The sequence below is a fragment of the Dipodomys ordii genome, unplaced genomic scaffold, assembly GCF_000151885.1.
Source record: "Dipodomys ordii isolate 6190 unplaced genomic scaffold, Dord_2.0 Scaffold61, whole genome shotgun sequence".
NCBI lineage: Eukaryota > Metazoa > Chordata > Mammalia > Rodentia > Heteromyidae > Dipodomys > Dipodomys ordii.
The window spans coordinates 8,024,109-8,051,625 of NW_012267277.1; the positions used below are offsets into that span (position 1 = coordinate 8,024,109).

Sequence of the window (27,517 nt, forward strand, 5' to 3'; positions counted from 1 at the left end):
GGTATGACATAGCCCCTCTTTCAGTTCAGTGTCTAATTGTTAAATGTTCTCTCCTCTGCCTCCAGCTTTGATGCATCACAGTAATCACGTTGACAGCAGTCGCTGCTACCAGTGTGTCAAATTTCTTGTAACTCTTGCTCAAAAGTAAGTATGGGCTTCAAATGCATAGAGGAAAGTGCCTTTTAACAGCAAGTCAGATATGACTGTGGGGTGGGGGGGAGAATCTGTCTTTTTTTGAGCCTTAGTCTGATTTAGTCAGAACATTCCTCCTGGGAGGCCAGAAACCTGTTTAGCTGACCCTCAGAAAATGTAGAGAGAATATTAGAAGAGTCATGTATCTTATCAAATTCCTATAAGAGAAAAACTATCTGGACACCAATGGCTCACACCTGTAATCCTGGCTACTCAGGAGGCTGAGATCTGAGAATCATGATTCAAAGCCAACCTGGGCAAGGAAGACCATAAGACTCTTACTTCCTTTTACCCAGAAAAAAAGTGGAAGTGGAGCTATAGCTCAAGTGATAGAGTGTTAGCCTTGAATGAAAGGACAGTGCCCAGGCTATGTTCAAGCCCTGACATTAGCACACAAAAAGAATAAATAAATAAATAAAAGAAGAGCAGGAATTGAGCAAGAGCTCATGAACCTTCTCAAGGTCTCTTCCATTAAGTACTAACTCATTCAAGCTCTGGTTCTCCAGTTTCAAAGCAAGCTTCCCAAGGGACAAAATTCTTGTCACCTATAAATTGAGCAGTTAAGAACCAAGGCATTATGTGAAGCACTTGGCTTGAGTTGTCTTATTTGATCTTTGCAGCAGTCTCTTGAGGTAGATAAATTAGTTTATTATAGGTGGCTTATATGACATGCCTCAAGTCATAGAGCTAAATAAAAACACAGGCTGGTGGACCCCCAGGTGAAAGTTCTTTTTCTTTTGATTGTGGGGCTGGGAAGGTGGCTCAGTGGCAAAGTGCTTGCCTTGCATGCATGAGGCCCTGGGTTCGATTCCACAGCACCACATAAGCAAAAAGAAAAAAGCCGGAAGTGGCACTGTGGCTCAAGTGGTAGGGTGCTAGCCTTGAGTGGAAGAGCTGAGCTATAGTGCCCAGGCCCAGAATTCAGGCCCCATGACCAACAACAACAAAAAAAAAATTATTTTGTTAACCACTTTTATGTACACAACTTAGCAGTACATATTATTGTACAACTGCAATCACCCTTTAACTCCAGGATTCTTTTCATCTTCTAAAATTCAGTGTCTTTACCCGTGCAACATTGAGCCCCATTTCGCTTTTTGCCCAGCCCTTCACAACCATTCTGATTTGTCTCTGAATTTGACTGCTGAAAGTACCTCAGAATACAGCATACAGCATGTATCTTTTTATGCATAGTTTATTTGATTTAGCATGTCTTCAGAGTTTGTCCATTTTATAGCATGTGTCAGGCAGGAATTCTTCCTGTTGCCACATTTTGTTAACTGATGGGGGGATACTTGGAAGGCATGGTTCTTATTATCACTTGATTCATTTTACTCTGACTCTTAAGTATGGGGATTGCCATGTTTGGACTTGAAACAGAATGACAAATCTATTATATTTACTCTGCTACATTTAAACTTCCTATCCAAACTGGGCACCAGTGGCTCACACCTGTAATCCTAACTACTCTGGGGGAGTGCTGAGATCTGAGGATGATGGTTCAGAGCCAGCCAGGGCAGGAAAATCCTTGAGACTCTTTATCTCCAATTAACTACCAGAAAACCAGAAGTGGCGCTGTGGCTCAAGTGGTAGAGTGCTGGGTTTGTGCTGAATTGCTCAAGGACAGCTCCCAGGCCCAGAATTCAAGTCCCACAACTGACTAAAAACAAAAACCTTCCTAACCAGACAAATTAGAACCCAGGTAAAATAAAGCATGAACTATGTTTTCCAAATGATTAGTATTGTGGACACAAATGAATATTATCATCATGCCACAATTGTTGGTTCATTAATTAGACTTGATATTGGTGGTGTGTCGAGTAACATTTCAAATAGTACTGGGGCCACATAATATGTCTAATACTTGCAAATACTCATTTCATTGTCAGTCTCTTTCCATGTACATCTTCATTCTTCACAAACTGATTTCTTCTATACACCAGTGGAGACAGCTTCCTAAATAAGTAAGGATAAACAGAAAAGGGAGAAGGGGTTCCCAGACCATGCTTTAAAATTATTGTTTCCATAATGGCTTTCATTCTTTGAGAGGCTTTGCACTGCATGTTTACCTTTGCAAGTTAAATGCATTATCTAGAAAAAAAAATAAAAATATAATACAGAGACAGCTGACTTAATGAAGGTGGTATATGTTTCTATGATACAAAGGTATCATAGATTGGATAGGAATATTTACAAAGAAAGCATTCAGCTGATAAGTCTTCTTGATCACCAGGTGTCCTGCAGCTAAAGAATACTTCAAGGAAAATTCTCACCACTGGAGTTGGGCTGTGCAGTGGCTACAGAAGAAGGTAATTGAATTTTGAACTTCTCTAGGTATAACATAGGAGTTAATAACCACATATCTGATCAGAGAAAATCTCCTAAACCTAAATGGTAGACTGACCTCCAGGAATTTTCAGACTTGAAACATTTTTTTAGTACAGCCAATGCCTACTTGTCTGTGTTAAGGTTATGTCTCAATACTTAAGTTTGTGTTCCCTTCTCCATAGGGATATGCCCCAAAACCACAGATGGCACTGAGCTCTGGATATTCTTAGATACACTTCTCTGTGATAATACTTAGTTTACATTTTAGGTCTAGTATAGATTAATAATAATTATAAACTAGGAAGGAGAAGGATAATAAGATAGAATGCCATGAAAGTTATATGAATGTGGTCTTTTTTTTTTTTTTTTTTGCCAGTCTTGGATCTTGAACTCGGGACCTAGGCACTGTCCTTGACCCTCTCTGTGCTCAAGGCTAGCACTCTACCACTTGAGCCACAGCGCCACTTCTGGCCTTTTCTGTTTATATGGAACTAAGGAATTGAACCCAGGGATTCATGCAAGCACTCTACCACTAAGTCACATTCCCAGCCTCTGAATATGGTCTCTTTGTCTCTCCGAATACCTTGTTGTGCTGAATTCTCCCTTGTGATAATATGATATGGCTCAGGGCCTAGATGATGTGGATGGGATGAATGACAACTTTGAGATGTAGGTAGCAATGCTGCTGTTTCAGTTCTGATAGATCTGTCACTGCAAGGATTGCTGGGCCACTAACGGACAACATAGATATATTGCTGGGCAGAGAAATGACTTACATTTGGGCAGAGCAGTGCAACATATGATACTCAGACTGTCATATGGTTTAAAACTTAGGAACTGTTCAATTTCTTAGCCTTAACTATTGAATGATTTTGGGTAACAAACTGAAGGAGTCCAAGTTGTGTACATGCCTTAGTGCAAAGGCAGGAATGATTATATATGGAGCATTTTTCCCTTGAGTTTTTGTTGTTATTGGTGGTGGTGGTGGTGGTCATCGTCATGGGGCTTGAACTCTGGACCTGGGAGCTGTCCCTTAGCTCTTCAGCTCAAGGCAAGCGCTCTACCACTGAGCCACAGCTCCACTTCCGGTTTTCTGGTGGCTTATTGGAGATAAGCGTCTCACAGACATTCCTGCCCGGGCTGGCTTTGAACTGCGATCCGAGATCTCAGCCTCCTGAGTAGCAAGGATTTCAGGCATGAGCCACCTGCGCCCGGATTTCCCTTGAGATTTTAAAAGAAGAAAAGGAGTCCTCCATGGTGTTTTGGGTGGTGAACAGTCTGGGTAGATTTCCATCCTAGGCCTTTTTAGTTCAGATATCTCTTGATTGAAACTGGACGTATGGGGGCTTACTTGCCATCTGATGGCATGCTCACCTTTCATCCTAGATGTCGGAGCACTATTGGACACCACAGAGTAATGTTTCTAATGAAACCTCAACTGGAAAAACCTTCCAGCGAACCATCTCAGCGCAGGTGAGAACTGTCTTTGTGCTTGTGTGCTTTTAAAGCCTTTGTTCAGGGTTTTCAGAAACCACTGCTGAGGGAAAAGAAGTGTGAGTTGAAAATCCCTAACCTTTTGTGCTTGTGTTTGAATCTACTGCAGGACACATTAGCATATGCCACAGCTTTGTTGAATGAAAAAGAACAATCAGGAAGCAGCAATGGGTCAGAGAGCAGTCCTGCCAATGAGAATGGAGAGAGGCACTTACAACAGGTACACATATCCCCAGGGACCTATCTTTGACTGAAAGCACAGCACCTGCACTTTAACTTCTGAAAAGACTCCAAAGTCAAGAAATAAACGATGTTACTCAGAGTATTTGTAAAGAATGATAAGACAGTGTAGCCCTCTGGCACTGGTACTGTCCGTTGAGAATGCACTAGCCTTGCACAGCTTAACAGCACTGTAATGTGAGAGGAGTGGTAGACTGCAAGATATGTGGCCGTAGATTACAGCCACGTGAAGATGGCCCCTTGCACCTGACTGCAGATGTATGGATCCAGGTATTCAGGCTACATGTGCTGATGATCTCTCCTTTGCTCTCCAGCCTTTTTGGATGTGGAAACCCTCAAAAGGAAAGATGTACTGAAGTACATCTGTTTACAATAGTCTTTGAATAGTTAACACCTAGATTTTTTTAACGTTTTCATTATTACCATACAGAGAAAATGAATATTGATGAAACACCTAATACATGCAAAATAACTTAAATGTGAATGTAATTGTGTCTGTTCTTCTTCTCCAGTAACCTGTGTCTGTGGTGCCAGCATAGGACCTGACAGAGTCAGTCACACTAAGGGAAGGCAGTTGGGGGTTGTTTAGTGGTTTCTTTAAGCACTATCTTTGACCTTCTCAACTTGTGGGACAGCCACTACCTGATTTTACAGAAGGAAGCAGGACTACCCAGGCCAGGTCACTGTTGGCGGTTTACCAATCACCTGCTTTATCTGTAGAGAAAATAATGGCAAGCTCCTGTGGCCAGGCTTAAACCCTGATATCTGCAGAAAGTTGCCTCTCACCTGATACCATCCTGAACAGTTTCTTTCCCATCTTCTTAAAGAACTTTCTCTTCCTTCTTACCCCGCACCTTCTCTTCTCTTCCTCACAGACTTTTCCAAACTTAGCTGTCCCCCTTTTCTTTTACCTCACATGCATTCTTCAGCTTCCTCCAGGGTTGACTTCCTCTTCTCTACTCCGTAGGTGAGACAGCAAGTAGCCTTTATTTCTCAAGTCTCATCTTAGCTACCTATCCAGCAGCATATGTTGCTTACTGGCCATTCCTCCCTTTCTGAAACACTCTCTTCCAGGCCTCCCACAGCTTCTCATATTCTAGGTTTCCTTGGACCCCTCTACTTGTTCTTCTCCAAATAGCCTCCTCCAGAACCCCAAGTCCCCATCCTGTGTCCTAGGCCCTCCTCAGTACTTTCATCCCCACCTAGTATAAGCTTCTTTGGAGCTCCAGACTGGATAGGACATCCACCTGCCAGGTCTCAGAAAATACCCCAGTCAACCTGCCAGTGTCCTTTACCTCAATACCAAGCCAAACCAGAATATAACATCCAAACCAGTGCACACACAGGCTGCGGTCAGAAGACCTGTTTCAGAGTTTTCACCTGCCCCTTTGTCTACCTCGAGCACTTCTGTGTCTTAACTCTGCAACTCTTCTGCCTTCACTTTGCCTCCTCTGTGGGTGAAAACATTCTGGGGCTTTACTTTGCTGTTAGGTAAACACAAGGTTCCTACATAAAGTCCTGCTTGATCAAATCCCTGCATAATTCTCCCTCATCTTTTCCTGATTTTAATTTGTCAGATTTGCTTTTTCTTCTTCCTCTTAGGTTTTTCTCATATATATCATTAAACCCCAGTCAGTTTATGTGTCACTTCCATAGGAAAGTGACCCTTGTCCTTCCCTGTCCCAACTTCAATAACTACACAATTGGAGAGAGAAACAGCCTGCAAACCCCAGAAATACACAGCCCATCCAGCAAATACAGTGGTAATGGTAGTACCTCTCTGCTTGGTACTCTTGCTCACTGGAATTCTAATTGGAGCCGGTTTGTAAGGGTTGTGACTAAACAAGACTATTTCAGTGAAATTTTTTGCATTGCATAATCAATAGTCACAGTACAAAGATTGTGTTTTATTACCTTTTAATAGACATAGATTTAATTGGTTAGATGAGAACATACAGAATATGCATAAGGGACTATATAGACACTAATTTCCTATTCCTTCCTCAGGGATCAGAATCTCCCATGATGATTGGCGAGTTAAGAAGTGACCTTGATGATGTTGACCCTTAGAAGACTGTGCCTAGCACCTGACAACACTGGGTGCTTGGCACCTCAAGAAACCAGAATCTCATCCTCAAAGCCCTTGGCGGAGCCTGGAGAGCTGGGAAAGTGTGACTCTGGAGGGCCATGTGCTCTGAAGGAAAGCTTTCTTTGGCCCCTAGAGGGTTGGGAGATGTTGGCAGACAAACTCCAGCAAGTGGATCCATGTCCTGCATGTGGGTTGACACTTGTGTGGAGACCAAGGAAACAGAGCTGCTGCCAAGCTCCTGTCCCATGAGCACACAAGAGAGGGGTAAGCGGTGGCTTTGTCTTCATTGCCACAAGAGAAACTCCTTTGTTTTTATATTTTATGGGAAAAAGGCGAGCTGCCTTTTGGTGTGTGGGGGAAAATTTTTAATGTTACAGTAATATTGAGTAGGAATATCCCATTTAAAATGATGTAAAGATATGTGGTAAAACTCCTTTTCATGTAAAGTAGTGGCTGAAGAATTGCGTTTACATGGACCTTTGTATTTAATATGTCTCCCTCTCCATATAGCATTGCCCATGGGTCTGGTTGAGAGCTCTGGGCTTAGGCTTGGACCTTGAGGAAAAGCTATCAGGAACAAAACTGGAACATTCACTAAGCTCTTGAAGGTACTTTCTGATACGATTAAGACTGAAAAGAGCAATAAAAACACTGTGTTCTGCAGAAGCACAGGCTGCACCCTTGGCCGTCAATCCTAAGGAGGTTATGGTTGCTCACAAAACAGATTTTTTAAGTGAAATTAAAAGCACTTTCAGATAAAATTTTTATCCAGTTTGACTTCTTAAAATTTATCTTTTTAGTGCTTGGAGACATATTGAATAAACTGTAGTCTCAAACCATGTGACCTGCAATCATTTGCTTTAACCTGATCAGAACTGCAGCGGCCCTTTAACATTGGCTGTATATGAAGTTAGGTATCTAGATTGGGAGTCCCTGTTTTCTGAGTTTCATTATAAGTTTAATGCTGAGATTTACCTTGAAATTTTATTTCTCCTCAATGATTAGTACTATAAAGGCAAGGTATAAGAGTGACTTACTCAGAAATCTCTTAAGAGTGACTGAACACTCATCCATTCAGTTATACTGCCCAATGTAGCATCATAGCTCATCAGATTCAGAGGCCTAGGGCAGTAGGGAAGAAGTGGAAAAAGACCTTTCCTGTATTGTGTACCTTTTATATGTTGAATTGCTTGGTTTCAGCCTTTTTTTGGCTTTAGATACACTTTCTGCTGTATTTTCCACTCACCATGTGCAGAGCTTGGGAACCTTGGGAAGTGCCAGATTACCAGTGTCAGCCAGAGTTGCCAAGTCAAAGAGGCCCAACCAGCCCCAAAGTGCCTTTCTGGTTGTTTTGCATCTGTGGGGGCACATAACAGAGGTGACAACTTCCCTTCTGTGCACTTAGAATAGCCCTTTCTTCCACTGTCCCCTGCAAAAGTCCACTTGTGGAACTTTTGTGGCAAGCAGCCAGACCCATACCCAGGAGGAGATGGAAGGCCAGCATTGGAAAGAACTCTGCCTCCAAAGCACACAGATGAGTAGCAAATTTGGAATGATTCCAATATTCTTACAATTTTGAATGTGAGGTTCTAAAGTTGATTTTAAATACCTGAACACCCCTTGCTCTGCTACACACACATACACACACCCAACACACACACACACAAACACTTCTCTCCACACCCATCTTTGCTGAAAGATAGTGTGAGACATGCATTGAAATGCTGGCGGTGATATGTGTTGGGTTATAGTCGCCAGCAACTGCACTCAGGAGCCAAATTCAGGAGTGAAATGGCCACTTCTAGTCCCTTATTTCCTATGGAAACGATGATGCCCTCCACCCCTGTACCTGCCGTCTCTCCTCATGGGAAGCCACATCAGGATCGCTGTCCACTCTACGCTTTGATTCATTGTTATGTTGTTGCTGCAATGAGCATCATTTCTGCTTTACCAGCAACCACCCCAATTCCTGTGGCTGCAGTCAACAAACCTGCTGAGGACTGTTTTTAATGTCTTACCACAAAGTGACAATTGTGACAGGCTTGCCTTGGAAGAGTTGTCATTTTTACTGCCAATTTTTTGGATGACGTTTTTATAATCTTTCACAAAGTCTGCAAATCAAGCAGGAATTGCACAACTTACTCAATGCTGTGTGTTCTCGAGAAGCTCCCTGAGTCCAGGCTGTTCGTGGGACCTGCAGGTACCCTGGGACAGATGAGCAAGCACCCTGTGAGCAGCTTGCCCACAGTTCTCCTGACAGACTGGTGTGGCCACTAACAAAAGTTGAAAGACCTAGAGCACGAGCCATCAGGCGCATGTGGCTCACCCTTCCCTCCCTGCTGACATGGAGGCCTGTGCAGACCTCTGAGCTTCTGAACCAGCAGACTGGAATTTTCCTCTGCTACCTCTGTGTACAAAGTCTTGTTTATAAAATTTCAAAAGAAAGTAGGTAAACTAGGGAGGAATCTTAATTCTAAGCTTGGGTCATGTGTACAAGAGATCTTAGCTTGTAAGAGTATAAAATAAATTTTCCAAAAATGAGTGAGTTAGTCTCACAGACATTTTTCTCCAAATATCACAATAGGTGCATGTGGGGAGCCGGATCACAAGGGTCTGAGGCGCGGCCCTAGGTGGCGTTATGCTCCTTTCCCACACTCTGCTCTGACTGGTGGTCAAGGCCACTCTGCAGTAAGGATCTGTGGGTGTCCTGGCCCCTCTGAGATCTTCCTCTACCCAGGACTCCTTTGTAAAGCTCGGGCAAGGATGCCAAACTCAGGCTAATGGTCTATAGACATCCTCCCTGGAGCTTTGGCTCTCCCAAGGAGTTCACTACCCACTAAAAATCATGTCTTCCCCATTCCCTGCTCCTATAAAGTCTTCCTTCTGTTCTCATTCCTTGTGTCCTGGGTTGCTTACATGAGTCTCTCCCTGGTGTTATTTAAGATCCTTCCCTGCAGTCCAAGACCCTTCCTCATAATCATGGAAACCAACTGCCAACTCTCTGTAGGAAACTGTTTAAGCACAACCATCAGTCTAGGCTTGGCATCAGTCCTGGGTCTTCAGGGAAAGGGCAAGGGGGGAGGTGTAGTGGAACTAGAAATACAGATCTGATATTCATTATCATCCATTAACTAGCGAGCACTCTCACATACGACACGGAATTGTCAAAAGATAATCCATCACTTTTACATTGGCTGTGTGGAGGTAGACATTTCCTAAACACAGTGACCCTTGCCAACCTTAGCTGGGGCTTGGAGGTCCTACACTGAATGGGATGACCATACTTTGTAAAGTGGATAAAGAACAAAACCATTTGCTACATGAATTGTATAGAGAGGCTTAGCAGAACAATGTTCCTCCAAACTGGATGGTTTGGAGGAATAATGATTCAAATCCAGCCCAAAATGAGTAGAATGAGTTTTACTAAGGGTCTTTAAAAAGCAGTAGATAATTGTAGGGACTCTTGTTTACTCAGAGTCTCCCAAAAGACAGAAACTTTCCTTTAGTCCACCTGGAAAGCGTTTAATTCATATTACTCTAAATCTGGTACAGAAACGTGAATGAGAGTGCCACCTACTGCCAGAAGAGATCACTGCAGGCTGAAATAGAAGACATCCTGGAAAAGCTACGTTTATTATGCTAGTCCTTGTTCTTCTCTGGGGTCCTGTGGACCTGACAGACACCATACCATGGAGCAGGGGGCTTGTGCTACAGTGTGACACCAAGTGTAACTCCATGGCAGCATGATAGTTGGAAAGCTAGCCACATGCCAGGCTTGGTTTCAAGTCAAGAACCTTGACTCCTTAGAAGCATCTGCAGGTTTGTGAACAGCGGTTCCATGAACATTCTCTGTGTTAGGCCCTGTCCTCTGGGATGGGGCCTGGGATGGGAGCAGAGTTGGGGACTTGGGCTCCGTAGTGGAGCAGATCCTAGGATGTGGGGCTTAGGGTGGCTCCATGTCGATATTCAGGGTGCTCCTGTAAGATGAGCACCAGAGGGAGCTCCTGGTCTCCCTGCCAGTCCCAGCGGAGCCAAGCACTCTCCTGCTCACTCAAATACAACTACATAATCAACCTTGTTACAAAACCTGCAGTAAATATCAAGTCACAAAAGCAAAACAGGTCAGAAAAGGTGCTTTGTATAATTATAAGGGCAACAGAGAACTGGTGTGAGATGCACATCCCTGTAATCCTAGCTACTCAGGAAGCTAAGATTTGAGGAGCTCAGTTAAGGCCAAAGCAAGAAAGTCTTAGAGATTCTTACCTACAGTAAACTGCTCAAAAAGCTGGAAGTAGAGCTGTGGCTCAAGGGGTAGAGTGCTAGCCTTGAGCCAGAAAGGCTCAAGAACATCACTGAGGCCCTGAGTTCAAACCCTAGAACTGACACAAAGGCAACAGAGACCCAATGGATAGGTGAGTGTTCATTCTGATGTTTATTCACATGTGGGCAGCTAATTCTTACACATGCCACCTGCACCCCTCACGTGTCCACCCAGCCTCCACAAGTGAGACCACCATGGGGAAGGCCCATGCCCCCAGGAAGAAGCCCTAGAGCAAGTAGGCTCTGGCTGCCTTCATACCCTGTTTCCTGCAGAAAAAGGTACCCAATCTGCCACCCCCCTTTAAATCGCCTCGAAATTGCCTCGCTTCGCACTGTGTGCCTGGCAGGTCCTATTCCCTATGGCTCTCTTTCTTCCATAAAATACGGCTGCCAGTGTACACGGTGTAGGGCCAGAATTCACCACCACCACCCCTGAAGCTCAGCCTTGGTCAGCACCAACCAGCAGGCCGCTCTACAGATGGCCTGAGGGCTGGATCCGGCAGCAGATGGCGGTGACTGTTACTGGTCCTTCCTCACCGGCCCTTTCTGTTTCCTCAGAATCCTGGTGCCTCACCACACAGGTGTTGTCCACAGGGAAAGCTCCCAGGGTGACTGAGGTCTCAGGATGGGCACTGCAGCTGGTCAGGGTCCAGCCTACATCACAGCTCACGGTGACCTGCCAGAGTCCAGACAGCACAAGTAAGGCCAGGTCCCGCATGCATGGTCAGGTCTCTAAGCCACCTGCTACACTGTCCCTCCCAGCAACCCTCAGTGGGGACCAAACTGTGAACACCTGGCTTGCTTCTGCCCCTCATACCCCAAAGGGGCTGTGTCCAACACTGCCCACCATTCCCTCAGGGTGCTTCAGCCCCAGCCTACCAGGACACTGCAGCCCAGACAGACATCTCAACAAACCAAAGCCCCTCCCACTTCCCCACAGGCCACACCTCCCACAGCCTTCCCCACCCAGTGATGGCAACTCCATCCCCCCAGCAGCTCCACAAGACCTTGCAACAGCCCTCCACTCCTTGTTGCAGCTCATCCCAGACCAGAGCCACCAGCCTCAGGTCCCAAACTCCTCCTGCCATGGCCTCTAGAGGCTAGCTCTCAGACTCCAAGAGGCCAAGTGTGACTTGCCCTCCCTTCAGAGATCTGCCTTCTTCCTCCAACCTTCCATGGGTGCTCAGGTGTTCCAACCCTGAGCAAACTCATGGTAGGCTTGTTAAGTACAGAAGTGTAGCTGTGTGTGTTTGAGCGCGCACACGCATGCACAATCATGCATGCCAAACCTGGGGCTTGAACACAAGAACTGAGCCACAGTTCCACTTCTAGCTTTTTTTGGTCAGTTAATTGGAGGTAAGATTTCATGGACTTTCCTGCCCAGGGTGGCTTTGAGTCCAGTCCTCAGTTCTCAGATTCCTGAATAGCTAGGAATACAAATGTGAGCCTGCTTTGTTTTTTAAGGCAATACTGGGGTTTGAACTCATGAATGTTAAGCCGACACTTGACTACTTTAGTCATATGCCCACGTTCACTTTAGTTATTTTTCAGATAGGATCTCACTTTTTGATTTTGTTTTGTTTTTGTTTTTTGCCCAGCTGGCCCCGAGCTACATGCAGTTCTCTTACCCATGCCCCCCCCCACACACACACAGCCACTATTTCAGTTGTACCAACACACCCAGCTTATTTGCTTAGATGGGATTTCTTAACTTTTTGCCCCAGGAAGACTCAAATTGAGATCCTACTTCCTATGAGTAGGAGGTGCAACAGGTACAGCATTACATTACTGTGTCAATCCTCAGCATTGCATTTCTTCTTCTTTTTGTCAGTTGTGAGGCCTGAACTCTGGGCCTGGGCACTGTCCCTCAGCTCTTCAGCTCAAAGCTAGCGCTCTACCACTTGAGCTACAGTGCCACTTCCGGTTTTCTGGTGTTTTATTGGAGGTAAGAGTCTCACCGACTTTCTTGCCCTAGCTGGCTTTGAACTACCATCCTCAGATCTCAGCCTCCTGAGTAGCTAAGATTACAGGCGTGAGCCACCGGCGCCTGCTTGCATTTCTTTATACAGTATTTATGTATGTTATCCTCAAAGGGATACAGGGGACTTGGAGAGCAAACCTTGCTGATCTGGACAGAAACAAAATCAAGCCCACCACACACAGGAGAATGTTGTACAGGACAACAGAGAGGCTCAGGTCCTCCCCTGGGCAATGCAGGCCTCAGCCATCTCCACCCCACCTCCCACATCCCCAACCCTTTACCTTCTCCAAGGGATTGAAACGCCTGTACTTCGTTGTGCACAGCAGGCCCGGAGCATGGCAGCAGGAAGCATGGACTCTGGCCTCTTTGTGCCCCGCACACCATCTGGGCTGATTAGGACCTGGTTTCCTTGTAGTATGTGGGTAATCACCAAGATTCTCTATCCCCCAATGGGAGCTGCAGCCTTGGGCAGAGGAGGGACAGCTCACACACTGGAATGCCCGGGACCCTCTAGCTTTGTTCCCTTAATCACACCCCTTTCTCTGTAAGGTTCAAAACCAGGAAAGCTCTGGAGCAGCTCTGAGTAGAACAGACTTTGGCTTGAGCAGCAGGACTTCCAGCATAGCTCTGCAGCTGACCTGACTTGTAGGACCTTGGGAGAGCAGCTCAACTGCTCTGAGCCATAGGTTCCTGGGAATCACATGGTCTCTTTTCCACCAAAGAAGGGGAGCCCTGGGACAGAGTTCCCAGGACTAGATGTTCAACTGCTCCTCACCCCAACTCCCTCCCACCTCAGGTCTCTTCCTCATCCAAATCCAGAAGTTGAGCATGAGCCTAGTTCTATGGGTTTAGGAGTCATGTACACCTGGCTGTAAAATCATGGCCAGTTTGCTGGAGTCCATAAGTCAAGCCTCCATTTCCCTGTTGACTCAGGATAGCATTGACTCACAGAGTTGCTGCTAGGCTGAAGCAGGAACATGCCTGGGAAGTCCCTGTATTGCCCAATGCAGGACCCAGGCTCTGCCACATTAGGGTTATGATAACCAGGACCAGAGCCCTTGTCCCAGCTCTGTGGCTTTCCTAAAGGCACCCAGCCACTTTACCTGCAAATGGAACTTGGCATGGACTACGCAGTGAGTGCCTGTGGTTCTGCCAGCTTTGCCAAAGGCCAGGCTTCCTGCCAGGCCAGCAGCCACATGGAGCTCTTGTTCTGGACAAGGCTCCAGCCACTGGGCTCATCTGACTGCTGCTAATCCTATTCCAGCCAGCTTTTAACCCCACCTAACCCTTACTATTCCAGAAACTTCCAACTCCACAGTACTTAACTGTCTAAGATAAGCTCCTGAGCTAGTAATTCAAGATAATTTCCACAGCCCCCCCAAAACCTCCCTGACACCAAACTCCATCTGAGCCTGCTCTAGTCTAAGAACCAAAGTCCCTAGCTCCAATGAGGGGCCCTAACCCATGACTTCCAGCCATTCTCCTGGGCAGGTTTGTTATAGAAAGTCTACAGAACAGAGAAAGGACTTCAGAGTGATACTCGATGGCAGTGGCCACCAGAATGCATACTATTCTAGGCTAACAGCTGAGCATTCATGATGAGGAAACTAAGGCACAGGGCTGAGAAGGAACTTGCCAGCTACTGAGTGGCAGTTGGAATCAACCTGAGCTGACAGGCCTGAACCGGGGCTCCTCACCCACACAGCTTGTAAACAGCTCCCAGTGCCCAAGCCGGAGCCCATCTGCCATCCCTCTTATCACTGCCACTGAGGCAGACGAGGAAGAGAGTGGTAAACAGAGAGAGAGGTAAACCTACCCAAGGCCACATAGCATGCACGTTGCACATCCTGTTTGGCTGTGGGTCCTGAGGCTCCCATATCATCTGCTCACACTCATGGGGACCAAGTGTGTGGGACATGTCTCCTGAGCAGCAGGAGATAGGGCATCCTCCTTTCCCTGGTGGGACCAGCCCCTACCTGTGAGGACTTGGTCAGGATCCGGGCAGTGGGTGTAGGTCTTCAGCCCCACCAAGGATGAAGGAGTTGTGTGGATGCTGCAGTTGGCTCGGGAGAGCAGGCAGCATCTGGCCACCGCAGAAACCTGGCTATCTCCAAATGCCAGGCAAATGCGTCTGTTCCCTAGGAACTGAGAATCCAAGAGAGAAATGGGAGCCTGTTGTGAAGAGGTTTGGGGCCTGGGGAGCCCTGAGGGACCCCGTCTGCAAGTTCTGGTTCCTGAGCCTTCGGCACTGCTTGGCACCAGGCAGGCTGTTCTGCCTAGCCTTACTTGGAACCATGATCCCCAGATCTCTCCAAAGGAGTTACCATAATAGTCACCTAACTTGGACATGTCTTAAGGCAAGGCAGAAAGCCTAACTCACCACTCTCCTTTCCCTCCTGTGCTCATGTGGGTTTTGTCTATGCTGAGACCCCCTTCTACCCCCTCCACCCCCCAGGGGGATATGGCCCTGCCAGGGCCCTTAAAATTTAGATAAGGATTGGAATCCAGAGGACAGAGGACTGGGCACACAGAGTGGTGCAGCTCACCCTCACATGCTCGCCCTGCCGCTTCCCACTCTGGGAGAAACTGGAGCAGCCCAGCAGCTCCTCCTCCGGGTCACAGTGAGCCTCAGCAGCAAGTGTCAACCTGGGGCTCCAGGATGCTGACCACACAGTCCTGCAGAACAGCTGTCCACCTGCAACAAGAACAGGATAAGGAGTCTCTTGGGGAGCACCAGGAGACTCCAGAGAAAGCTTCAGGCCAAGGTGAGGGAGAGGAGCTAAGATACCACATGAAACTTTTAGGTAAAACTTCAGTGTTGTAACAATGCTCCCATTCCCCCAGTCCTATCTGAGGACAGTCCTTCTGTAGACCAGGTTGGGGACTGTCACCTCCACACGGGCCTCTCACACCCCAGGCTGGCCTCTGCCTACCCACCTGCCCTGCTCACCTGTTTCTTGAGTGTGGGGGGGCAGTGCAGCCAACAGGTTGGGGGTCTTGAATCGCTCCTCCTCCGGGAACCAGGTGTCATTGATAGTATTGCTGATAGAGTAGTGGATCAGCCTCTGCCTCAGCTCAGCCACAGTGAGGTTTGGCTGGGCAGTGAGCAACAGGGCTACAAGGCCTGATGGAGGAGGGAGAGGTCAGACAAGGTGATGGCCTGACCTTCTGTCCTAGCTGGGAACTCCTTTTAGGACACAAATGCTCACACATGCACACATGTGCTCTTCCCAAAATGAAGCCACCTGCAATCCCTTGCTTACTGAAAGCTAGAAAGTAACACATCTTGTTCTACCTCCAGGCCGTGGTATTGGCCATTGCATTCACCAGGTGAACACCTGTTTATCCTCCAAAACCCTGTGATGTAAAATGCACCATCACCATCAGGTCTGCCCATTTGGTCCTCCTGCTCATAGCCAGGCATATGGAGGATCTGGCCAAAGGGGCCGCTGGAATCCTAGTGGTCTGGAGAGTAGTATAGTGACTCACCAGCCACATGGGCAGCCGCCTGCGAAGTTCCACTCTGTGTTACATAGCAAACATTACAGTCTTTGGAGGCACTGACAATGCGTTTCCCAGGAGCAAAGATGTCCACACAGGATCCATAGTTGGTCCCCAGAGGACCCTGGATGAGTGGCTGGTCCTGGGAATCGATAGCTCCAACAGTGATGACCTGGAATGTGGCAGACAAAGAGCTGAGGGAAAAGCTGCAAGGGCAGACTGATAACTCCTATACTACCTGTTTGAGCCCCATGTAAATGTCTCCTGAAGAAAATCTGGCACCTGAGCACAGCTGATACCCTAGCCTGTCCCAGGACTTCCACAGGATGCAGACACTACTCCCCATGCCCCGTGGGGAGACAAATTTTAGTGTGGTTATCACTCTGCTGTGGGGCAACACACAAGAGCAAGGCTGGTACCAGTGGTGTTAGGTTGAGCATTTCTGGGAGCCCCTGTTGACCCAGAGGTTGAGTGTGGGGAATAAGGGGAGGTGGCAGGGGAACAGCCGGGCCGATTTGCCTCTGCACCTTCCCCCATCAGGGCCCAGGAGTTCTGGAAATGAGACAGGCATCCTTCCCTTGGTACTTCTGGGCCCAGACAAGCCCCATACAAAGCAGTGGCTCTTCAAAAGTCAATCAGGACTGGAGGCAAGGCACAGACGGAGGATTTGATTGGTGGGGGTAATGTGGGGGTATGTTTTGAAGGCGGGACAGGATTAGCCCCACCCCTTGTCACACTGGGGATGGAGGCTGGCCCTCTGACAACCTACAAGGCAGGACATGAGCAGGAAGCCCTGCCGGCACCTACCTCAGGAGACGACGCTGGAGAGTAGGCACAGGCATCTCTCTGAAAGTTGCCCGCAGCGGCCACCAGCACTGCTCCAGCCCTTGCCAGGAGCTTGCAGGCATTGTTGATGCTCTGACTGTACCCACTCACCAGGGGCAGCAGCACTACCATGCGCTTGGAGGGATTGGAGACCAGCTTTTTCCAAATAAACTCCAAGCCTGAGCGAACAAAGATGACTGAGAACGAGATGACTCTCCGGAGAGGAACACACTTCCTTCCTCCAGCCCCTTCCCTCCAAAATAGTAGTGATGCTCATTATTGTCAACTTGATGACCCAATGATGGGTGAAATGCATCTGGCCAAAGTGGCTGCTGGGGTCTGCCACTCACCCATGACGATGCCACCGACGGTGCCCTTCCCTTTACAGTTGAGCACACGCAGGCTGTGTATGTTGATGTCCTTGGCCACGCCAACACTCTGGCCACTGACCAGGGCTGCCAGGTGGGTGCCATGGCTTTCACAATTGCCCTCCTGCTCCACCAACACAAGGACCAGATGAGAAAGACACCCGCCCCATGATTTCCCAACAGACCCTGGATGGACTACAATGCCCACCTACAGCTGTGGACTGGGAATGGATGGTGATGGCTGGAGAGGGTGGCCATGGTGCTCCAGGTCTGGTGGTCCTTATCTTCCTCCAGGATGGGGCTGGGGAAGGGTGGCTCACCTGAGTCCTGGGCGCATGGGTGCTCAGCCACACCTCCTCAGGCACTCTCTCAAAGTTAGAGATGATGATCCTGCCCTTGATTTCCCGGTGATTAGTCTGGATTCTAGTGTCCAAGAGATACACCTCCACAGGGTCATCCTGGTCTTCCCATGGTGACATTTGTGTTAGAGGAGAAAGAGGAGAACCGGGAGGGTGAGCTTATGTAGTTCACGTGTATCAATGATGGCATGCTCTGCTTACTAATTGTGGGCACTGTTTCAAGGACTGTAGATGGACTCAATCTTCTAAAAGTCCTCCCAAGCTACCTTCTCGTGGACTATGTTACTGACCAGGCTAGTGAGACATAGAGATAGGGAGCTGTCCTAAGCCATGTAGCTGGCCAATGAGATTGAATCAGGAAACTCCCCAATAGCATGCTGCCTGGGTCTTGTTATCAACTCAGATGGCCCAGCTCCACCTTGAGCTCTGTCATTGGGTGGGAGCAACCCAGGAGGCAGGGCCTCAGTGACCTGCTCCTACTATTGGTTCTCCTGAGGCAGGATTACAGCAGCACAAGCTCTATGGTTGCCCTTGTGACCAACTCAAACTGTTGTTCTGGAAACCAGAAATTCAAAATCAAGAGATCAGTCATGCTACACTCCCTCTGAAGGTTCTGGATAAGAAGCCTCACTGGCCTTATCTTCCTTCTTATGGTTTGTGGCCACCTCCAAGTTCTGCCTGTTTCCTCCCATTTCCCGTTCTTACAAGCTTTGGGTTTGAGGATGAACAACAGGCTTGTTCATCCTGGGCCCTGGGGCCTCTCTCTGAATGGGACAGCACAAGGCCTGGCCAGCCTGCTTTATCCCCGTACGTATGGCACCTGCTTTACCCTGTCCCAGTCCAATAGCTCCTAAAGGGTCTCTTCCAGTCAATCCCTTGAGAAGACTAGAAGAGGCTCCCTAGCCCTCTCCCCCACTAATCCAGGGAGGAGGAGGTCATCTTGGTCATCCCCAGAGGCCAGGATGGGAACCGTGTCTACTTTGAACCTGCAGGAGAGCTAGTTACCAGTGACCCAAGAAAAAGACATGCAGTATCCTTTTAGACCTATCTGGAGGCTACAGGTATGGTGCAAGTGGTAACCTAACAAACATGAGGCCTTAGATTCAAATTCTAGTACCACCACCAGACCTTATCTGGAAAAGAGGTCTTTCAAGGGAGAGCTCATCCAGGATGAACCAGTGTTACTAAATCCAGTACAGCGTGGCCTCACACAAGAATGAAGAGGAAGGCTGGGCACCGTGTCTCCTATCTGTAATCCCTGCTATTTGTGAGTCAGAGAATGGGTAGATCAAAGCCAGCCCAGGCAAAATGTTCACAAGATCACATCGCAACCAATGATAGGTGCAGTAGCACAAGCCTGTCATCCCAGCTACTCAGTAACCATAACAAGGAGGATTGTGGTCCAGGTTCTGGAGTCAGTTTGACAACTTACCTTAAAAAAAAGAAGAAGAATGTATAAATGTCTCAAGTGGTAAAGGACCTGCCTAGCAAGTATGAGCCCCTCAGTGCAAAACCTAAGACTGTGAGGGAGAAAACAAAAGAATGAAGTTTTGCACCAGTAGCTCATGCCTGTAATTCTAGCTACTCAGAAAGGAGTATCAACAGTTTGCAGCTGACCTGGGCAGCGAAGTCCTCTAAATTCCATCTCCAATTAACTAGTAAAAAGGCAAGAGATCTGGCTCAAGTGACAGCGTGACAGGGTGAATGAGTAAGCTCATGGGAAGTCCCGAATTTAAGCCATAATATCACCAATAAAATGAGTACACAAAGAAAGATAGATGGAAAAAAGAATGGTGAGAGGAGAAAGCAAGAAACCACACAGTGATGGGAAGCTGGGGCCGAGGCAAAATGACAGCCCGCCACCATCACCCACCTTCCAGTCCTGAAGACACTGCCTCTGCTTCCCCTTAGCCTCTAAACACTCAGTGAGGAGGTCAGTGCTGATCACGGCCTACTCACAGCTAAGGGAAAGGCCCAGAAAGGGAGGTGGCTCCTCAGAGCCTGAGATCCGTGGATAAGGAGAAGGTGTTGGGTTCACCCCCAGACCTGAGGCCCAGCACCAAACCAAACCCAGATCTGCAGAGGCTCGTCCAACACTACAGGGTCCAGCCAGACTTCTGATCCTCTCCCAAGCAGGTGCCCTTACTGCCTTCCCCAGCTCCCTGTCACTGTGACACCCGCCCAGACACAGCCGTTTTCCCAGCCTCCTCCTCTCCCTCCTTCTGTACAGGCAGAGAGAAATGGGACAGAAAAGCTTGGAGGCCAGGGAGACAGAGACCTAGATGGGGGAAGCTCTGTTTTGAGGACTGAGAGTTACAGAGACCAGAGACTGTAGTCACAGTCAAGTCCAGCCTCCTCCTCTGGCAAGAGTGGCCTGCAGGAGAGAAGATGAGAGAAGGTATTATGAAGGTGGTTATTCAGGCACCAGTGGTTCAGGCCTGTAATCCTAGCTACTCAGGAAGCTGAGATCTGAGGGTGGCAGTTCAAAGCCCAGCCTGGGCAGGAAAGTCTATGAGATTCTTATTCCCAATTAGCCAGGAAAAATCTAGAAGTAGAGCTTTGTCTCAAGTGGTAGAGTAAAAAAGCTAAGGTATAGCACCCATATCTTGAGTTGAAGGCCCTGATTAAAAAAATTTAAAAAGCTGGGCACCGGTGGCTCACATCCGTAATCCTAGCTACTCAGAAGGCTGAGACCTGAGGATCAAAGTTCAAAGCCAGCCTGGACAGGAAAAGCTGTGAGACTTATCTCCAATAAACCACCAGAAAACAGAAGTGGCGCTGTTGCTCAAGTGGTAGATCGCTAGCCTTGAGCTGAAGAGCTGAGGGACAGCACTCAGGCTCAGAATTCAAGCCCTATGACTAACAACCACCGCCAACAACAACAACAAAATTAAAAAGGTAGAAGAGAGGACCTTAGGCAAATGTCCCTGCATTGTGCACAGAGCACCAGGAGGGATTGCCATCCAGAGCGGGGAGAGGAGAGGACAGAGAGAAGATGGGTGGGTGTGGTTCCATTATAGGAAGATGGCGCCCATGACAGCTGCGGTCTTACTGTGGTGGTTCAAGCTATACAACTGGATCCACTCAGGAGAAATCCGACGCATGTTCCACAGGACATTGTGATAATAGTTCCACTGAGGGGAAATCACGTTCCGTCCCCACATGACGCTCTGCCCAAAGGCGAAGGAGTCCTCCTCGATATACGTCACCTCCCTCAGCCTCAGGACCTGAGGATGCCAAGGACACAGAGTCTCAATTTTATAAGTCACTTAGCCAGCAGTACCTAGCCCTCACCCCATGTGATCACACGAGTACCCCCCAGCCTGGCTCACTGTATCCCACAGCCCCCTCCCGTGGACCAGAGAACAAAGCCAGGGTCCTCACTCCTCTCCTAGGCTTGGAGGAGGTAGTGGGGAGAGCTGGGACCAGTGTTCCCACAACTGGTAGCTGAGCCCACGTGAGTGGCAGGAGGGATTCAGCTTCCACATCTCATCTGGGAGCCGGGCACTGCCAGTTCAAGGTAGGTTGGACAGTGGGGGAAGTCCCTTGGGCCTGGACTCCATGCTCAGGATGTCAGCAGTAGTCATCCTGTATGTCCACTCCCTTCCTGCATCTTTTCTGTCCTCAGACCACAATGCCAGGCCCCCTGGTAGTGGCTTCCGGGTACTTAGCCAATGGAGGGAGGGGCCCAGCAGGAATTGAGGGTAATGTGTGTGGGCTCAGCCCTCTCCCTGTCCTGAAGCATACCCCACTCTCTCACCTTTGCTGTGGACCCAGGCTGCAACGCACCAGTACAAGGATACTGGCCAGCTGGGCCAGCAGCTGGGATCCCAGCTCCCCCGTGTGGGGCTGTGTGGTCCCTCTGCACTGGGATCCCTCCTGCTTCAAATGAGGGTGAATGGGCAAAGTACCATAGGGGAATTGGCCAGGCTAACAAGGAAGCTGCCTGAGGAGGCTGGCATCACTGGCATCACTGACTGAGCTAGAGACCCTCAGTACTCAGTAAGTATCTGCTGTCCCCTGAGTGTTCTCCAGGGGGCATGCACAGGCCTCTCCCCAGCCTGAAGAAATGCATGCCTGAGCCGGGTCTCACCATGTCCAGTGCACCCATGTTGTCCAACTTCATCAGGGCACCAGGAAAGAGGTCTTTGAAGACGTGAAGCACTTTGAACATGAAGCCCTGGCTGGAAGCCTGGCTCTTCAGGCGTTGGATAATACTCTCCATCTGCTGCATCGGGATGTCCTTAAACACCACCAGGTAGGTGTTGGGCACCTTCCAGGAGCTCTAGCCCCAAGGGAGGAAAAGGAGCATGAGACCATAGAAAGAAAGACCCCATCCCTGTCTACAGATCAACCTAGAGCCAAAGAGACCCAGGACATAGAGAGACTACAGATGCTAGCTGACTCAGTGAGGCTTAAACCTCTCCCCAACACATACAAAGCCCCACTGACATCACCCACAAACAGATCCACACGCTTCCAAACATGGCGTCCATCCCCTAGGGGAACTGTGGGTGACCCTCAGCACTCATGTGAGCACACAGCGAGCTGGCTCCACCCTGGCCACTTCCACGACCTCCTGCCTCTAAGTACAGCCGGGCACCGCGTGAGCCCCTGCAGCTCCAGCTGTCCCAGCTCCCCACCAGGTGCACCAAGCCGGTGGCCGAATGAACAGAAGGATCTCCAGGATCTTCACTTCAGATCTTTCCTTACACTGGAGAAACTGAGACCAGAGAAGGAGAAGAAATGGCATCCACACAAGCCCTCACCCCCCACCTTCCACCCTCACCTCAGAACTCTGATATATGATGGGTGTGGACCTGTGCTGAAGCTCCGACCCCTCTGGCAGCTCTTGGTCTTCGGCCCATGAGGGGCTCAGCAGCAGCAGCAGCAGCAGCAGCAGGGGTGGCAATGGCCACCGTGACCACCCAGAGCCGTTGGTGCCCATGGACTGGGAGGAAAGGTTTGTGCCCTGGCGCTGACACCCAGAGCCAGGACCCGTGAGGACCAAGCACATGGCCACGCAGGGCAGCCGGGCTGTCTGACTCACTGTGTGGCACCCGCCTGCAGCCCAGCATCTCCAAGTCGGGGGAAACCTAGGCTGCATAATGCTGTACACCTGGAACCCAGGACGGTCCCATCTGATTAAATACTAATGGAGCCCACCCCCTTCCTCACACACTCACAGGCCTGAAGCATCTGGTTTCTGTCTCATCCTGCCCACCATACAGTGCCAAATTGTCCTGGCAGGAATGGGAGGGATGGGGGTGTAGAACATCCTAAATCCTAATAGAGCTGGACACCAGTCCTGCCCTCAGTTCTCTGCCTCTGGCCTTGAGTTGTCACCCAGCCCCTCCCACCATCCCCTCAGGGATCTGACTATGACTCCACTCAGTCTGATGGCAGAGGCCTCACTTCCCACCCACCTCCTCCCACCGCCTAACTTAGCACCCTAAACTTAGCCTGGATCCCTCTCTGGCCGCCACCTCTTCCTTCTGTGCCCTGCATCCCAACCCCACCTAGGCCTCCACAAAGAGGCATAGCCTGGGTTCTCAGTTCCAGTCTACAGGAGCTGGATCTTAGAATCTGGGAAGATGACACAGAGATGCAGTCACATCTCAGTGTTGCAAGCGCCTGAGTTTGTAACGATTTCTTTCAGGCACATGTCCAAGAACACAAAGGGACAAGCATCCAGAAAGCACCTACTATGTGCCAGGCAGAAGAATGAAAGGGGGGACCAGCAGCGCAGCCCATGGGGGCCCTCCCCAGTGGCTTGAGCATGATTGGCAGTAGCAGAAGATTCTCAGTGCTGAGCTGGGACCTTGGGGGTTCACAGCTGCTGCCCTTCCCACCTGTTTGCAGAGCCTCCAAAGAACCACAGGACCATCAATGGACCAGCCATGGACCAGCAGGGTCCTCAGTGACATGTAGAAGAGGGAGGTGCACTCCTTTGCTCCTTTTCATGAAGCACCACCTTTTTGTCACAAAAAGAGCAGCTGTGTTCAATTGTTGGCTAAGAGCGTCAGGTGGAAGTTCTCTTTCCTGTGGCCTGTTGGCAACTGAAGTGTGTCTGTAACTCCCCTTTGGGCAGCTTCCTCAACAAAGCTCCCTCCTCTAGCAAGAATGTCTGGGAGTAGTATCAGCTCCCGAGCCTGTGCTGCGGCCCTGGCCAGTCAGTGTAGGAACCTTATCAATAAAGTTGCTCCTTTATTAACAACAACAAAAAAGAATGTCTGGGAGTGCCTGGGCAAAAAGTGATCTCAACCAACAAGATGAATTTGGTGGTTCACAGCTGTAATCCCAAGTGCACAGTGTGAATCCTTATCTGAAAAATAACTAAAGCAAAAAGGGCTGAGTAGATAGTTTGAGTTGCACAGAACCAGCCAAGCAACTGGGAGCCCTGAGCTTAAACCCAAGTACGGAAGGAAAAGGAGAAGAAGGAAAATGATGAAGGAAGAGGAGGGGGAGGGAGAGGAGGAGAAGATGAAAGAGGAGGAGACGAAACAGATGAATGTGATGGAGGTGAAGGAGATAAAGGAGGAGATGAAGGACATGAAGGAGGAGGAGAAAGAAAAAGAAGGAGAAGGAGAGGTGAGGAAAAAGGAGGAGAGGAAGAGGAAGTAGAGGAGGAGGAGGAGGCGGAGCTGAAAGGAGCAAAGAACAGTTATCTCTTCTGGGGGAGTTTGGCAAGTTGGCCCTATCAACCCTCATTTTCAAGTCCAAGTACTTGAACGCAATACTTTGAACTTGAACTTTTGCTCATCTTTTTTGCTCTGGTGTTCTACCACTTGGGCCACTACATCTAGGCAGACATCTTTACTGCTTATTTTGGAAATAGAATTTTCCAGACTTTGCTGCCCAGGCTGGTTTCAAGTCATGATCCTCAGATCCCAGTCTTCTGAGTAGCTAAGGTCATAGGAACGAGCCACTGTTGTCTGACTACATTAATATTTATAAATGGAACTTTAAAAAAATCTTTTTTTGGCCTGCCAGTGCAGCTTCAAGTATCTTTCCATTTCCTGCCCGAAACTCGCAAAAAGCCCTAATGACTGTAGCCTGCAGCACGCAGGTTTTTCACACCATGGCCACCCACTGCTCCATTGAGTTGCCCATCTTTACTCTTCTTATTAGAAATGGCATCTCAGTAACTAAGTCCTCAATGACTGTGTGCATGTGTGTGTGTGCGCGCACACACAGTACTGAGGCTTGAACCCAAGGCCGGGTGCTGTCCCTTAGCTTTTTTGCCCCAAGATAGTGAGTGACCTACCACTTGGGTCAAAACTCCATTTCTGGATTTTTGCTGATTAACTACAGAAAAGAATATCATGGACATTCCTCTGCTAGGACTGGCTTCGAGCTGAGATCCTAAGATTTCAGCTTCCCTGTTGAGCTACCAGCACCCAGCTTCTCTATAACTTAGTATCTGTTTTGAGCTCTTCATTGGGCCCTGTTAGTAGCTCTGTCAGTAACAAACTAAAAAATGTGTCCACATTCACACCTAGCCATTTCATCCCTTCGGAAGTAATCCCAAGGAAATAATCAGTCGAGGGCATAAAACAACCATTGTGAATAACGCGGTACAGTGAGTGGAGGGTCCTAACACAATCCAGGAAGGACCCCAGACATGTCTGCCAGGCCATCCATGGTCAGGATGCACGAGGGGACAAGGACCGATGCACTTATGCATAAGAAATCCTGCTAGCCAATGAGATCAGCTCACATATCCAAGCCTCATTAGTGCCAGGGTGTCAGAGGCCCTGGCCTGACCTGGCTGGGTAGGAAGCAGCACTGGTCCTGCTGCTGGAGTTTCCATTTCTCTGGCCAGAGCTGCTCAGGACCCAGTTCATTCCACCTGCTGCTCTTAGGGATGTGTGTTTCTGGACTCTGACTGCAATGCGTGCATTCACCTAGCTCCTCTCTCTTCCAACATCACTGTCTGCTATAGTGAAGCTTTCTTCCAGTCTCCCTGAGTGTCCTTTACTTTTGTTTGCCTTCCCTTCAGCCTTCAGTAGCTTGCACACTCATCACCAAGGGGCAGATCTTGGTCTGTCAATGGGGTGAAATGGCTGGCAGCTGTTACAAAGAATGTAATAGCTGTTTATCTATTGGTAAGAAATACATTTGATATCAATAGCTATCAATAGTATGTTTCCAGCTGGGTACTGGTGGTACAAGAGACTGAGATCTGAGGGTTGCAGTTCAAAGCCAGCCCGGGCAGGAAAGTCCGTGAGACTCTTATCTCCAATAAACCACTCAGAAAACCGGAAGTGGCATTGTGGCTCAAGTGGTAGAGTGCTAGCCTTGAGCTGAAGAGCTGAGGGACAGAGCCCAGGCCCAGAGTTCAAGCCTCACGACCAACCAAACAAAATTCATAACTGGAGATGTAACTCAAGTGGTAGAACACCAGCTCTACCCCTTACAGAACCAAGCCAAGCAAGAGTAAAAAGCTTTGAGTTCACATCCAGTACTAACTAAACAAATAACAAAACCAAAATGATACAATAATCTCATTTTAGTAAGAGTGACATATTGTATTATTCTGTTTGCATTACTGTGACTTCTGAAACTGGAGAAAAAAGACTGATTTCATTCATAGTTCTGCAGGTTCAAAGGCCTGGGCTGGCTTTCATTTGATTTGGATGGCAGTGGCAGCATATGTGAAGAGGAACAAAATGCTCACAGTTCCTGTCTGGGGGGAGGGGCTGAAGGGGAGAAGGAACAGGAAGAGTATACTCCCAGTAATCAAAGAGCCTCCCATAGGCTCTGTCCTCCAAAGATTCCATCTTCTAACTGTAAAACCACAACTACTGAGTCTTCAATTACAAAGGACCCTTGGGAGATGCTCCAACAATTAAATATACCCTTATCCCAACACATTGGTATAGACAATGTTCACCTGTGCAGGCAGATGAGGCTGAACAGGAGGGAGTCTCCATGTCTGCATTCAGCAGTTCTGACATGGGATGAACAGGGGTCAGGCACCCCCCTCCCCTCTCCGTGTTCATTGGCACCTTTGTCAGAACATTCCTGCTCTTCTGAAGCATCTAGCCCCACCTGAGGGTTTAACAGATGGAGAAATTGAGGACCAGAAAGGGAAATATCAACATCATGACGAGGCTAGAGGCAAAGCAGATCTGATTTTTCCAGCTGTTTCTTGGGAGCCTCAAGGGGTGGGGGGAGGAGGGGTAAAGGTTATATTTTGTCCCCAGAAGCCCCAGGCTCCTCCTTGGGCTAATGGAGCTGGAAGAGGATGGACAGAGGGGCTATGGCTCAGTACCCAGATTCAATAAGGGCTGGCAAGTAGGAAAAGCTGCCTGCATATCTGTCAGAGAACTGTCTTCCTCATGAGGCTATGGACTTGATAGAACAGAAACCCTGACTGGGTCACCTTGGTGTGCCCAGCACCTAGCCAGAGCTTGATAGGTACCTGAAGGACTGATTAGGTTAGAGATGGAACTGTGTGCCCAGCACTGGTCTGCATGCTGAGTTACAGCAGTGAAGGTGATGGGCAGACACAGAGTGTGGAGATGGTATCAGCTGGACACCAGTGCTGAGGGGAGGGGATGCGCATTGTGGGCAGGGAAGGAAGAGCTGGGCTTGGATGCAGGGCAGTGTGAAAAGCTCCTTTGAGGGAGGGAGCTGAGGAAATGGGCTGTGAGGACAATGTAGTGTGGCCCCGGGGGCAGGGCTGCCCAGCAGGAAGGCAGTAGGATGGGCAATGTGGAATACAGATCTAGAGAAGTTTGAGCCTCCTCTGGGAACAGGGTGTGTGACATCAAGTCTGCAGAGTGGACACAGGTTCCAGAGGGACAAGGGCAGA

The 27,517-nt window shown here is 48.6% G+C and overlaps 2 protein-coding genes across 2 annotated transcripts in view; one reads left to right on the top strand and one right to left on the bottom strand.

Moving 5' to 3' along the window:
• Usp24 (ubiquitin specific peptidase 24) overlaps positions 1-8,884 on the top strand; it is a 137,399-nt gene extending 128,515 nt beyond the window's left edge. The window contains exons 64-68 of the mRNA XM_013022271.1: positions 66-144; positions 2,426-2,501; positions 3,907-3,993; positions 4,124-4,234; positions 6,262-8,884. Of these exons, the coding sequence (XP_012877725.1) occupies positions 66-144; positions 2,426-2,501; positions 3,907-3,993; positions 4,124-4,234; positions 6,262-6,324 (416 nt within the window). The 3' untranslated portion in view covers positions 6,325-8,884. The remainder of the gene's footprint in view (positions 1-65; positions 145-2,425; positions 2,502-3,906; positions 3,994-4,123; positions 4,235-6,261) is intronic.
• Positions 8,885-11,135: 2,251 nt separating this feature from the next.
• On the bottom strand, positions 11,136-17,817 carry LOC105989938 (proprotein convertase subtilisin/kexin type 9-like). Its single transcript, XM_013022208.1, has 9 exons — positions 17,659-17,817; positions 17,321-17,465; positions 16,953-17,149; positions 16,134-16,317; positions 15,595-15,768; positions 15,191-15,339; positions 14,621-14,789; positions 12,926-13,107; positions 11,136-11,339 (listed from the first exon to the last, which is right to left on the bottom strand). Exons 1-9 carry the CDS (start codon positions 17,815-17,817, stop codon positions 11,136-11,138), a joined length of 1,563 nt encoding a protein of 520 aa, XP_012877662.1.
• Between the last annotated feature and the right edge of the window lie 9,700 nt (positions 17,818-27,517).

Coding starts and splice junctions, on each gene's coding strand:
- LOC105989938 (XM_013022208.1), bottom strand. CDS start 17,817: ATGTCACCATGGGAAGACCAGGATGACCCTGTGGAGGTGTATCTCTTG. Junction 13,108..14,620: donor TCCTGACCAAGTCCTCACAG/GTAGGGGCTGGT, acceptor CCTCTGCCCAAG/GCTGCAGCTCCCATTGGGGG. Junction 11,340..12,925: donor GTTTCAATCCCTTGGAGAAG/GTAAAGGGTTGG, acceptor GGACTCTGGCAG/GTCACCGTGAGCTGTGATGT.